This window comes from Leptonychotes weddellii, chromosome 4, assembly GCF_054177405.1.
Source record: "Leptonychotes weddellii isolate Sample4059 chromosome 4, ASM5417740v2, whole genome shotgun sequence".
Taxonomy (NCBI): domain Eukaryota; kingdom Metazoa; phylum Chordata; class Mammalia; order Carnivora; family Phocidae; genus Leptonychotes; species Leptonychotes weddellii.
Genome location: NC_138372.1, coordinates 33,374,846 through 33,389,581, shown reverse-complemented (window position 1 = coordinate 33,389,581; position 14,736 = coordinate 33,374,846). Strand labels below are relative to the sequence as shown.

The window sequence follows — 14,736 nt, the reverse complement described above, 5'->3', positions numbered from 1 at the left end:
CAGTTTGTTTCCTGCAATTAAGAATTCCTCATGAGGAATTCTTAAAAGACTATTCTTTTACCATTGAATTTTTTGACATCCTTGTTAAGAACATTTGACAGTAAAGAGTTTCTTTTTGAAGAATATATTCACATTTTTCCCCTTCCCCCCATATTGTCTCTAACTTTTTTATTAATTAAAAGAAATGTAGAAGGCATCTCAAACTTATAGAAAAGTTGCAAGTACAGTACAAATAACTTATTTTCTTGAACCATTGAGAGTAAGTTGCCAACATGATACCCCGCAATGATCATGTTTGTATGTATTTCCCACCAATAAGAACATTTTCCTACATAACTACAATAGAAAATCAGAAAATTAATGTTGATGCATTACAATACCAATCTTATCCTCAGCTTCCATTCAAGTTCCAGTAATATCCTTTATAACAAAAAGGATCCAGTCCAGAATCACACACTGCATTTGTCATGATTCTCTAGTCTTTTTCAATCTGGAACAGTTTCTCAATCTTTCTTGATTTTCATGACCTTGACAATTTTGAAGATTACAGGCCAGTTTTTTTTGTAGAATGTCTCTAAATTGTGATTTGTCTAATGTTTCCTCATGATTAAATTCAGTTTATGCGTATTTGGCAAGAATATCCCAGAAGTGATATTAATGTCCTCCTCAGTGTATCCTATTGGGGGCCCAAGATTTTATCATTACTGGTGGTTTTAACTCGATTGATTACTTGATTAAGGTAGTGTTTGCCAGGCTTCTCCACTATTATTGTCTTTTTACTTTTGTGACTAATAAGCATTTGTGGGAAAGCCCTTTGAGATTATATAAATCCTCCCTGTTAATCTTTTGGGTTTTTTTATTTTTTTATTTATAGCTGCATGGGCACATGGATTCTTATTTTGTTTGATGGTTTATATTTCCTTACTATCATTATTTGTATTGATGTTCCAGTTGTTCCATATTTGGTAGTGGAAGCCCCTTCAAGCTAGCTTCTTTATTCTTTTGTCATGGCCCCTCATTCTTTGAGCACTTGCTTTTTACTTTTTGGTATAATATGATGTTTGAGGTTCATTTGGTTCTTGCTCTACCCTAGCTCTAGCCCAGCTCTACCCCAGCCCTGGAATCAGCTTTTCTTCAAAGAGCCCTGGTTCTTTTTAGTAGAGAATAGCGTTAAAAACCAAGATCTGGGGGCGCCTGGGTGGCTTAGATGATTGAGTGTCTGCCTTGGGCTCAGGTCATGATCCCAGGGTCCTGTGATCGAGCCCCGCATTGGACTTCCTGCTCGGCGGGAGGCCTGCTTCTCCCTCTCCCACTCCCCCTGCTTGTGTTCCTGCTCTTGCTATCTCTCTGTCAAATATATAAATAAAACCTTTAAAAACAAACAAACAAACAAAAAACCCAAGATCTGGGTGCTAGTTATGCATATTGGGGGTGCTGCTCATCTTAGGACCTCTCAGGGGACAGAGCTAGGGAATAGTTTTATTCCCTATATGTATAGACATATCTATCTTTCTATTAAATTTCTTTCTATTAAATTTCTATTAAAATTCATCTTTTTATAAAATTTCATGAGTTCATATCAATAGCTGTAATTCCAGTTCAAACCAGAGGGATCGTTCTGTTTTTTTTCACCTTTCCATATTTGTAATTTCCTTTTTAGACTATGAGAAAGCTGGTTCCTGTTATTTTTAATAGTTGTACTTATTTGATCTATCTCTCTGTATGTACCCAATCTCTTATAGCCATTGCTGCATTCCCCTTGATACCTCTCAGCCTCCCCTCCCCCAAGTAGAAACTCTTCACCGTTATCTGGCTTTGTCCCATTGTATTGGTATGCCGTCTTCTGAGGCCTGTGTCCTCATTGGCTTGGTCTCCACTACTCTGTGCCACCCGGGCCCTATGCCACTGCCCTTTTTCCTTCATTCAGCTTTAACATCTCATGCCAGACTGCACCGGTGAGGATCTCCTCCTCACCCTCCTGAAGCTCTGAGATCCTGTGCTGTGCTGCTGCCCTCCTATATGGACATAATCCTCCTTCACCTGCTTTGGGCTCTGATACCAACTCTTGGCCATCATGACCAGTCTCACTTAATGGCTTTTGGACTGAATTATTTGTGAAGGGGTGTCACATTGTCTTTTGAGAGACGATGAAGTTTTTTTGGATATTTGTTTAGAATTAAAAGCACTTTATAAGAAGGAAAAAAAACCCAAGTAACTTGAAAATTTTACCTTTTAGGCAGTGATTGGTAGAGTTCTAGAAGGATTCCTTCTTTGGCTAACATTTAACATAAAATAACACTATTGAATTTATAATTATTTGAATCTTAATGTACATTGGTTAATGAGCTGTTCCTGACTGAGGAAATTAGAAAACAAATAGTAATTTACATCTACAAAATAATATTCATTTTTCTTCTAGCTCTTCCACCAAAGCCACCTAAGCCAATGACTTCAGCCGTTACAAATGGAATGAAGGACAGTTCTGTTTCTCTTCAGGATGCAGAATGGTACTGGGGGGATATTTCAAGGTAACTAGAATGCTACTATAATTCAATGCAGTTTAGAAACAAATCATTTTTGAGAAGTGCCCTACTAGTTGTCATTTAAAGATTACCATTTTAAAAATTGTGAGAATGCTTCAAAAGTTTCTAAATGCTGTCCTTCAACAAGAAAATGACAAGAAAATCTTTAAATTACAGGTGTGATTATTTTAATTCTGTATTAAGGATAGATTTCTGAATAAATGAAACAAAAGATTTAGGATAGCTACATGTGTTTTTTATAAAAGATACTTCATTTTCTTTACCTTTCTGTGTCTAAGGCAATGGTTCCACAATCTTTGCATGCACAAGAATCAATTGGGGTGTGGCCCAGGAATCTGCATTTAACCTCCCTAGGTGATTTTGATGCACTCTTCACATGCCTCATTTTGAGAAACGGGACTCTAGAGCAGTAGAATGCTTTTTAGGTAAAATGTGGTTTTGGGAAATGTTGAACCTAGAGAAGGGAAAACATATATATTGAATTTGAATATTCAAATTTCTTGTTTTTCTTGAATTTTGTTTTAAAAAAGACCTATCCATTTCTGTCAAATTGAGTTCAAGGTTGATGCTGTGTTTTTCAATATGCTTGTGTTTCTCTTTCTCTTGTCTGTTCTCTTCAACTACCAAAGTGGTACTCATTTCTTTTTTTTTTTCCTTTGTTACCATTTTAACCATCTTTTTTTTTTTTTTTTGAAGATTTATTTATTTATTTATTTGAGAGAGAGAGAATGAGAGACAGAGAGCATGAGAGGGAGGAGGGTCAGAGGGAGAAGCAGACTCCCTGCTGAGCAGGGAGCCTGATGCGGGACTCGATCCCGGGACTCCGGGATCATGACCTGAGCGGAAGGCAGTCGCTTAACCAACTGAGCCACCCAGGTGCCCCCATTTTAACCATCTTTAAATGTACAGTTCAGTGGCATTAAGTACATTCACCATTTGTTCAACCATCACCATCATCCATCTCTGGAACTATTTCATCTTCCCCAAAGCGAAACTTTGTACTCATTAAACACTAACTGCCTTTTCCTCCTATTCTCCCCAGCCCTGGAAAACCACCATCCTGCTTTCTGTTTCTATGAATTTGACCACTCTAGGTACCTCACATAAGTGGAATCATACAATATTTATCCTTTTGTGACTGGCATATTTCACTTAGCACAATGTCTTCAAGGTTCATCCATGTTGTAGCATGTATCAGAATTTCCTTCCTCTTTAAGGTTGAATAATATTCCATTATGTGTATATACCACATTTTTATTTATTCATTCATCTGGACATTTGGCTTTGAACATTTGGATTGTTTACAGCTTTTGGCTATTGTGAATAATGCTGCCATGAACACTGGTGTAGAAATGTTTATTCAAGTCCCTGCTTTTATTTTTTTCATTTTTATTTGTTATTTTTTAAAGGGTGGAGGGGCAGAGGGAGAGAGAGAATCTTAAGTAGGCCCCCCGCCCAACGCGGAGCCCATATGGGCCTTGATCTCACAACTCTGAGATCATGACCTGAGCTGAAATCAGGAGTTGGCTGCTTAGCCGACTGAGCCACCCAGGTGCCCCTCAAGTCCCTGCTTTTAGTTCTTTGGGGTGCATACCCTGAAGTGGAATTTCTAAGTCATATGGTAATTCTATGTTTAAGTTTTTGAAGGAGACTTAATATATTTTATATTAAAATGGATCAGAAAATTTTTGTTATAATTGTACAATAAAAGGATCTATTATATTTAAATACCATTTAAATTTATATTCTAAGACCTTGTGGGTCTATAACTCAAGAGTCTTCTGTGCCCTGCCATATCCTGAGTGTTCTAGTGTTTTTTCTTAAGTCCTAAACCAACTCTGCAGGAGGACTTTATCATCAGTATAAATTCAAATTGGAGAAGATTATATTGAAAGGTTGTGAACTTAGTGAATTTCCCTCCCTCTGATCAGACACAGCTGCCACTGTTGCTTAAACACAACCTTCTTTCTAAACAGCTGCTGGTTTTTCCTGAAACCCTACAAGTTTAGACTTGCCTAAGGAAGCCCTAAAGGCTTAATGGAAATACTATCCCCTACAGACGGGTTGAAATCTGGAAGAGTTTAAAAAGCAAATAGCCCTTCCTTAGATTGCATAATACTGAAAATCAAAACAGAAAGATCATATCTAGGGGGAGGAATTAAATGACCTCTGAAGGCCCCCATAATTCTATGACCTTAGACATACTCACCTCCTAACTAGCCTTAGTAATATTTGAAGAGAATAATTGATGATTAATTTTTTTTCATTTTTCCTGTAATTCTATTTTTCAGGGAGGAGGTAAATGACAAATTACGGGATATGCCAGATGGTACGTTCTTGGTCAGAGATGCCTCAACAAAAATGCAGGGGGATTACACTTTGACTTTGCGGTGAGTATTTTTCAGCATTTTGACTAGTGTTCTACTAGCGTTATTTATTTCTGGGTATACAGAGATTTTTGTATTTATTTAAATGACTACACATTTTAAAATATTTTTACTTAATTTAGATACACAATTTTTAGTTGTTTGGCTAACTGTCCTTTCTCCATACGTTAAATATTTAAATGTCTTATATAAAGATGGCAACAATTTTAATTTTTATGTAGGAATAAAATCCCTAAAAGTAAGTTATGAAGTAAGAATTATACTGTTGACCTTGTGCAAGAAGTAGAAGTCATGGGCACAGCCTGAGGTTATTAATGATATGTTGGGAATCCACCCCTCTAATAACCCTATTACTTTCCTCAATGCAGACTTAAGAGAGTAAAACTTAGCATAGTTTAGGCTGATGAGGATATGTAGAGGATAAAGCAATTCTTTTTTTTTTTTTTTTTTTAAGATTTTTTATTTATTTGCGAGAGAGACAATGAGAGACAGAGAGCATGAGAGGGAGGAGGGTCAGAGGGAGAAGCAAACTCCCTGCTGAGCAGGGAGCCTGATGTGGGACTCGATCCCGGGAGTCCAGGATCATGACCTGAGCCGAAGGCAGTCGCTTAACCACCTGAGCCACCCAGGCGCCCGAAGATAAAGCAGTTCTTAGCCTCTATCATGCCAACCATGTAGAACGGATGTAGAATCCATATTAGAATTTCCTAAGTGATGGTGGATGTATCACCTTTTATATTTACGAAGATGGGACATATATTTTAAAAGATTAGTAAAACTGCATCAGATATTTTTACATTTAATTTTAACAATTAAAATAACCTAATTATAATAAAGTACTGTGATTTTTAAAAAAGGGACTATCTAAAGAAAAATATAATGAAAGCAGCAGCGATAACAACTCCCTTGTACTACACATTTTACACGCAATATCTTATTATTCCTCACAACAACCTTTGAGGTAGGTATTATTAATATTTGCATTTTATAGACAAGGCACCTGAAGCTTAACCTGGTTAAGAAACTTTCCTAAAGACCTATAGCTAGTAAATGGCAGAGGATATGTTCAGATCCAGATTTATCTGACTCTTTTCTGCCTTTCTGCCTACTATCTTTAGGAAAAATCATTTATTTTATGCTAGAAATTTGGAGTTTCTGGTAAAGACATTATAAGAAGTTAATACCTTGGAACTTTAGTTGTGTTGAGGAATAATCAAAGTTCTGTAATGATTCATTTGACTCAATTTTCTCCCCCCTGCTCCAGTCAGGCTTCTGTCCTTACCACTCTTACAAGGACTGCTAAACCAATGACCACTTCCCTCTTCTTACCTCACCTGACCTCTTAGCAGCATTAGTCATAGGCATTTCTTCCTAGAAACAGTTTATTGTCTTGGCTGTTGTGACATCACACTCTCCTGATTTTCTTCCTAACTCTAGGCCAGCCATTCCTTTGCTCAATATCTAAATGTTAAGTGTTCCAAGCTTGGAGTTGGGCCTCCTTCTCTTCTCTGTATTGGTTCTCCCAAGGTGAGCTTATCCAGTTCCATGGCTTTAATATACAATTACATGGTGATGATCCATAAACCCCATCTCCAGCTCTGACCTCCAGAACTCTACATGCATATATCCACTTCCTACTTGATTTTGCCACTTAGATAACTAGGGGACATATTAATTTGAACATGGTCAAAGAAGAATTCTTGATTTCTAACCCAACTCCTCCTACCCAAACTGTTTCTCTTCTATTTACTTTTTTTTTTCTTCAGAAATAGAACCACCATCTCTATAGTACTCATGTTACAGCTCTTTTTTCCCCTCTCTTTTCCCACATCTTCACATCCAAATCCATCATTAAACAAGTCCTGCCAACTTTACCTCCAAATCTATATTTGTAATCTCATTATACTTCTCTACCACCCAACAGTAAGCCACCATCATCTTGCTTGATCTTTTGCAGTCATTTCCTGACAGGCCTGTCAACATCTTATAATTTCTAACCTTCCCCACCCCTGCTGACCATTTTCTGCACAGAAACTAGAGTGATCATTTTAAGGTATGAGTCTGATTACTCTTTTGCTTAAAATTCTTTTAAGAGTTTCCCTACTGCACTTAAGGTAAAGAATTTGGATTTTATTCTAACTTATCTATTTGACCTGGACTTGGTCTACTTCTTATACTTCATTTCTTCCCTCTCCCTCCCCCCACTACCTTCAGCCTCACTAGCCTTTTAGTACCTCAGGCAAGTGAGCCTTATTCCTGTCTCAGGGCCTTTGCAACAGGCCTTTCTGATCTTTGAATCCTTGTTTCCTTTTTGTCATTCAGATCTTTGCATAATTGCCACCTCTTCAGGGCTTCCCCAACCACTCAGTCCAAAGTAGCTATCCGAGGATATATATTGCCTCAATTTAATTTTCTGTATGGGCTACTTCTGTATCTTCTCCTTTCCCACCTTGTAGGTCTCACCCCACTAGAATTTAAGTTCTCTGCTACTAGGGACTTTGTTTAATCATTGTTACATTTCCAGACTCCAGTGTGTGATAATGGATAGGCATTAGACAATGGATGCCTAATAAATATTTATTAACAGAATGAATGCCCTCATTTATCTGAAAAATGGTTTTGTGTGTTTTTTTTTTAAAGATTTTATTTATTTATTTATTTATTTATTTGACAGAGAGAGAGAGACACAGCGAGAGAGGGAACACAAGCAGGGGGAGTGGGAGAGGGAGAAGCAGGCTTCCCGCCGAGCGGGGAGCCCGATGCGGGGCTTGATCCCAGGACCCTGGGATCATGACCTGAGCGGAAGGCAGACACTTAGCCGACTGAGCCACCCAGGCACCCCTGAAAAATCCCATACTAAGGCATTATTTTATGATGGTTAGATTCCTAAATGCAACTAAATAAAAGCAACAATTTTTGTATCTTGGGATGAGGAAAAGAGCCTGCAAAAGTTCCATTACTTACCTGAAGTTGCAGCGCTGTTCAGGAACAAAGGCTGGCAAGGGGTCCCACTCACAGCCACCATGAGAATTTTTCTGCTAGAGACCTACAGCTGGAAGGGATCTTTAATACTAGCTCATTCAACTGGGTTTCTGCAGATGTTGGAACTCCCTGCATAACATTTTTCGGAGTCATTGAACTTCCATGTTATCTTTCAGTCAGTGGGAGCTAGCATCTTCCTTTTGAGGCAGCCCATTTTATTGTTGGGCAGCTTTAAAGTTTAGAGGGTTATCTTCGTGCTGGATATTATGGTAGGACCAGGAATAAGGACATGAATAAGATATAGTTTTACCCTCAAGAGTTCATAATCTCAGTGTGTAATGGTGGAATAGGAGAGATACATATATACTATACCTTAATGCATTGTAGTGTCATATTAGCGTTCTCCCCATTCACCCCTGCCCCTAACTCCTGGTAACCATTGTTTTACTTTCTGTCTTTGTGAATTTGATTATTTTAAGTATCTCATATAAGTGGAATCATACAATATTTATCCTTTTGTGTCTGGCTTATTTTATATAAAGTAATGTTTTTAAGGTTCATCCGTGTTGTAGCATGTCAGACTTTTCTTCCTTTTTAGGGCTGAATACTATTCTATTACATATGTATACATTTTGTTTATCCATTGGTCAATGGACATTGGCAAGAATATTTTAAAGTTTTTGTGCATCTAACAAAAGGTCTGACATGTAGGTACTCAGTAACTATTTGAAAGGAAAAAATAAATGAGAGAAAGACGAAGAAAAGTTTTCTCAGAGGGAATGACAGTTTAGCTGGGCCTTGATAGATTTTGTTAGGCAGAAAAGTGATGATCGGGGCACCTGGATGGCTCAGTCGTTAAGTGTCTGGCTTCGGCTCAGGTCATGATCCCAGGGTCCTGGGATCGAGCCCCGCATCAGGCTCCCTGCTCCGCTTCTCCCTCTCCCACTTCCCCTGCTTGTGTTCCCTCTCTCGCTGTCTCTCTCTCTGTCAAATAAATAAATAAAATCTTAAAAAAAAAAAAAGAAAGAAAGAAAAGTGATGATCTTACTAGGGTTTAGTAAATACTCATAGCTCAGTACTAGTTACTCTGCAGAAGATCTGACAAAGAGTTAACTTTTTTGTCTCAAAGAAGCCATAGTCTGGTGAAGGCAACAGGAATAAGAAAACTGCCTTGAATTAAAACAAAATAATAGAAGTTCAAACTGTGCTTTGGGGGCTGAAAGGAAGGAAAGAGATAGCTTGTTGAGAGGATATAGAAAGCTGCCCTTCATGGAAAAAATTGCATTGCCATGTATCTGGAAGAAGGGATAGGTTTGGCCATGTCGAAAGAGAGAAGGGAGGTTGCAGGATTAGGTAACAAGAGGAACAGAGATATGGAGGTGAGAAACTATTGTGCCCTGTTCTCTGAGCGGCAGTCCCATTTGGCTAGAGGGTTAAGTCCACAAGAGGAACAAGTGATAGGGGATGGAGGGTTGGAAAAGGGTCATGTTAAGGAGGGCCTTGAATTCTAAAATGTGGAGTTTGCATTTAATATTATAGGTAGGCAGAGGAAACCATTGCATTTTTTCAGCAGGGAAGCATATGATCAGACTCTATTTGAATAGAAAGAATAAAAGAGGATAGATACTAGTAAAAGGTTAGAATATCATGAATCATTGGGGTGCTTGGCTGGCTCAGTGGGTAGAGCATGCTACTCTTGATCTCAGGGTCATGAGTCAAGCCCCGCTTTGGGCATAGAGCTTACTTAAAAAAAGAAAATTTAAAAACATAGAATATTATGAATTGAGAGGTAATGGTGATCCAGAATAGAATTTATTCTTTAATCATTTAATATTTATGGAGTGCCCACAATGTTCTAGGTACTATTCTAGGAAAAGGAAATGATGAACAAGCTGAACATGGTCTCCTGTCTATAGTGTTTATATTTGGAGGTGGAGATAGGAGTAGAGGAGAGGAAGACACAATAAACACATAAAAAATAACTTCACAGTATATGAAATGCTACATAGGAAATATACCTGATTATGTGATAGGGATATAGGGAAAGGGAATTTAAGATAATTTTGAGAAGGAGGTCTTCTGTGAGGAAATGACCTCTGAAAACTGAAGGATATGTAAGAACCAGCCAGAAAAGTGTTCCAGGAAGACGAACAGAAAATGCCAAGACACTGATTTTGGAAAGATTTGGTGGATCCAGTGAATACAAAGACTGCTGTGGCTGGCTTATAGTGTGAACCACAGAGTGGTAGGAGATGAACTTGAAAGTGGGAAGGAGGCAGATGCATAGAGCCTAATGAGCCATGGTAAGGGATTTGAATTTTATTTCTAAGTGAAAAAAAAAAACAACTCACAAAAACCACCACCAAGAAAGCGTTTTAAGCAGGGGAATGAAATGATGGAAAGGTGGAATACACTATTAGCCAGGATAGCAGATCTAGGAATGGAGTTGAGGAGTCAAAGTAAGAGGCAAAAGACAGCTAAGAGCACAAGGGATTTAATAATAGAGTAGGTATGAGGTTGAGGGGAGAGTTAAAGATGACTGGTTTGAGCCTGCTGGGCTTAGAATGAATGTGCCATTTATAGAAATAGGCAAGCCAGGAACAGTTGTTTTATAGAGAATAGGGGAAAGATGTTGATTTTTACCTGCTCCAGAACTTCCAGGTAAAAATATATCTAGAATATAGCTAGAAATGCAGATTTAATGCTTTGAGGAGAGCATAAAACTGGAAAAAGATTCAGATACCATCTACATAGAGTAAATGGAATTTTGAGGAAAGAGTATATAGAGGGAAGAAAAGGTAGAGGCTGAAGACAAGTATTTTTAGGGACTGGCTGTGTTTAGCAGCGGGACGGAGCAGAGGAAGAATAGTCTAAGAGTTTGAGAAAAGTGTAATGTCATAGAAGTCATGGGAGGACAAAATATTAAAAACAAATGGTGGGGGGAAGAAGGAAGGGAAAGTAGAAATCTCAGCACTGCAAAGAATCTGAGCCTGGGGTAGAGGGAGGAGGCAGGCAGAGTCTGAATCAAGTAAAAGTTGTTGGTGACCCTCAGGGTGCCTGGGTGGCTCAGTCAGTTAAGTGTCTGACTCTTGATTTTGGCTCAGGTCATGATCTCAGGGTTGTGAGGTTGGGCTCCGTGCTTGGCATGGAGACTGCTTCAGATTCTCTCTCTCCCGGGATGCGTGGGTGGCTCAATTGGTTAGTCGTCTGCTTTTGGCTCAGGTCATGATCCCAGGGTCCTGGGATCGAGCCCAGAGTTGGGCTCCCTGCTTGATGGGGAGACTGCTTGTCCCTCTCCTCCCAGCTTGTGCTCTCTCTCGCTATCACTGTCTCTCTCTTAAATAAATAAATAAAATCTTAAAAAAAAAAAAAAGATTCTCTCTCTTCCTTTGCCATCCCCCCTCCCACACTCGCTCTCTCTCAAAAAAAAAAAAAGTTGGTGACCCTCAAATGAGAGGAATGAGAGTTAAATCAGACTGTGAAGGGTAGGTGATAAGGAAATAGAAGTTTTCCAATTCAGTAACCGTTTTTTGTTTTTTTTTTAAGATTTTATTTATTTGAGAGAGAGGGCACGCGTGTGAGTCAGAGGAGGAGCAGAAGGAGAGGGACAAGCAGACTCTGTGCTGAGCTCAGAACCTGATGTGGGGCTTGACTCCATGACCCAAGATCATGACCTGAGCTGAAACCAAGAGTTGGATGCTCAATCTACTGAGCCACCCAGGCGCCCCCAGTAACCATTTTTAAAAATAGTATTCATTGTAGAAAATCTGCACATTTAAATCTTTTTTTTAAAGATCTATTTATTTGAGAGAGAGAGAGAGAGCAGGGGTTAGGGGCAGAGAGAGTCATAAGCAGACTCTGTGCTGAGTATGGAGCCCAATGTGGGCTCGATCTCACAACCCTGAGATCACAACCTGAGCCAAACCAAGAGTCAGGTGCTTAACCAACTGTGCCACCCAGGTGCCCCTGGATAATTAAATTTTTAGGAATCTGCTATATGCCAGGCATTAGGCCAGGTTATAGGATATGAGAAGGAATAGCATGATTCTTCTGTTTAAGAAGAGTACAGTGAGGGAGAGAGACATATAATTGAAAATTCACCATTCTTGGGGCACCTGGGTGGCTCAGTCAGTTAAGTGTCTGCCTTCAGCTCAGGTCATGATCCTGGAGTTCTGGGAGTCCCAGGATTGAGCCCTGCATCAAGGCTCCCTGATTGGCAGGGAGTTTGCTTCTCCTCCGCCCCTCACCTTGCTGGTGCTCTTTCTCTCTCATTCTTTCTCAAATAAATAAAATAAAATAAATCTTTAAAAAATTCACCATTTTTTAGTTCTTTCATGTCTTCACTTCCCTCCTTCTCTGCTTAGAGTCCATGATCTATTATTAAAATTATTCTTGTGAATATATCCTCAGTAAACTTGTTCCTCTTTTCCTACACTGTAGTCATCCAACTCTATTCCAACACTTGTTAAATTAAATTCTGTATCTGTTTCTTGCCTGTACCTGGGTAGCTAAATGTGGAGAAGAATACACTGAGCTCACTGGTGACTACTGATCTTAAGTGGGCCTTTAGTATAGTTCAGCTAAATTTCTGCATTTCTGCAATTGGCTTGCTCTCCCACTTTCCAAGATGACAATTTCATGTGTTCTTTTTTTTTTTTTCCATTCAAATCAGCAACTCATCTCCCCCCTTCTAACTAAAGAAATTGCTTCCTGGGGCGCCTAGGTGGCTCAGTTAAGCGTCTGCCTTCGGCTCAGGTCATGATCTCAGGGTCCTGGGCTCAAGCCCCGCATCAGGCTCTCTGCTCAGCAGGGAGTCTGCTTCTCCCTCTCACTCTCCCTCTGTGCTCTCTCTCTCTCAAATAAATAAATAAAATCTTAAAAAAAAAAAAAAAGAAATTGCTTCCTGTTTCACTGGTAACTTTGAGGTAGTCAGTCAGAAGATATCTAACTCCCTCATGGTCCTGTTGCCACAGCTATCAACATATATACACCTGAATGTGAATACCCTCTTTCTCCTGTTCCAGTGGATAGACTGTTCAAGTTTTTGTCTAGGATCCACATCATTACTTGTGGGCTAAATCCCATCCCTCTATTCTGTTCAAGGACATAACCCTAGTAATTGTCCTTTTTCTTTGGCGATCAGTAGTTTTTGTCTCTCTACTGAGCCATTCTTGTCAGCATATAAATATGTGATACTATCTCCCATTTAAGAATGATAAAGAGGGGCGCCTGGGCGGCTCACTTGATTAAGCGTCTGCCTTCAGTTCAGGTCATGATCCCGGGGTCCTGGGATCGAGCCCCATGTCGGGCTCCCTGCTCAGTGGGGAGTCTGCTTCTCCCTCTCCCACTCCCCCTGCTTGTGCTCTTGCTCTGTCAAATAAATAAATGAAATCTTAAAAAAAAGAATAATAAAGAAAGAAAATTCCCTTGAGCCTGTATCTCTTTCCAGCTACTTCCCTATTTCTCTGCTCCCTATTTACAGCAATACTCCTCAAGACAGTTGTTGTAGGCATTTCTTTTTTGTCTTCTTTCATTCTCTAATCCATTACAGTCCATTGAAACTATTTTGTCACGATCACTTAGTGATCTGTACTTCACCAAGCCCCGAGATCATTTATCTGGTTGATCATTGCTTTCTTAAAAATACACCATGCTTGGGGCACCTGGGTGGCTCAGTCATTAAGTGTCGGCCTTCGGCTCAGGTCATGATCCAGGGTCCTGGGATCAAGCCCCACATCAGCTTTCTTGCTCAGCAGGGAAGCCTGCTTCTCCCTTTCCCACTCCTCCTGCTTGTGTTCCCACTCTCACTGCCTCTCTCTCTGTCAAATAAATAAAATCTTTTTTTAAAAAAAAATATACCATGCTCTTAGTTCTCTTTTAACTTTATTAATTGCTCTCTTGGTTTCCTTTGCTGGTTCTTCCTCATTTTCCTAACTGCTAAACATTGGTGAACCCCAGGACTTAGACCTTGGACCTCTTCTTTTTTCAGCTATGCTCATTTCAAGTAATATCTATAGGCTGACAGCTCCTGAACTTTAGATTCTTCAAGTAGACTGCTGGATCATCTACTCTCAGATGTTCACTAGGCATCTCAGACTTAACATGTCTAAAAACAAAATATTTTCCCCCTTTAAACATGTTCTTTTTATATAGCCTTCTTCATTTCAATAAAAATTCCATTCTTCTAATTGCTTAAAGTAAAAAACTTGAAATCATCTTTATGTTGTCTTTCTCTTATACCCATCCATGTCCATGTCCATGTCATCGGCATGTCTTGTCAGCTCTCTCTTCAGAATATATTCAGAATCCCACCATTTCTCACTACCTCCTCTGCTACTATCCTTGTTCAGGATGCCATCATCTCTTGCCTAGATTATTTAAATAGTCTCCCAGCTGATTTTTCTACTTCTACCCCTGCTCATTTTGACCGGTTTCTTCTTAACCCAGCAGTTAGAGTGAGCCTTTTAAAATACATGACAGATGATATTATTCTGCTCAGAATCCTCCTGTGTCTCCCCATCTTACTCAGTAAAAGCCAAAGCTTACAGACTGTTACATGATCTGAGCTCCTTTTACAGCTCTTCTCTCCTACTAGTATTCTCCCTTTGGCTCATTCAGCCCCAGCATCACTGGCCTTCTTGCTGTTCTTTGAACATGCCAACCATGCTTTTACTTCAGGGGCTTTGTTCTTGCTGTTCCTCTGCCTGAAAACCTTTCCCCCTAGGTATCTGCTGTGCTAGTTCCCTCACTTCATTTAAGACTGCTTAAATGTCACCTGAATAGAGTGGTTTTCCTTGTGCAACATGTAAAATAGCAAACCCTCT

The 14,736-nt window shown here is 39.4% G+C and overlaps 1 protein-coding gene across 1 annotated transcript in view; it reads left to right on the top strand.

The window, feature by feature from the left end:
- Positions 1 to 14,736, top strand: part of PIK3R3 (phosphoinositide-3-kinase regulatory subunit 3) — a 102,840-nt gene that overhangs the window by 51,722 nt on the left and 36,382 nt on the right. Inside the window, exons 2-3 of the mRNA XM_006729018.3 lie at positions 2,420 to 2,528; positions 4,835 to 4,933. Coding sequence (XP_006729081.1) covers positions 2,420 to 2,528; positions 4,835 to 4,933 — 208 coding nt within the window. The remainder of the gene's footprint in view (positions 1 to 2,419; positions 2,529 to 4,834; positions 4,934 to 14,736) is intronic.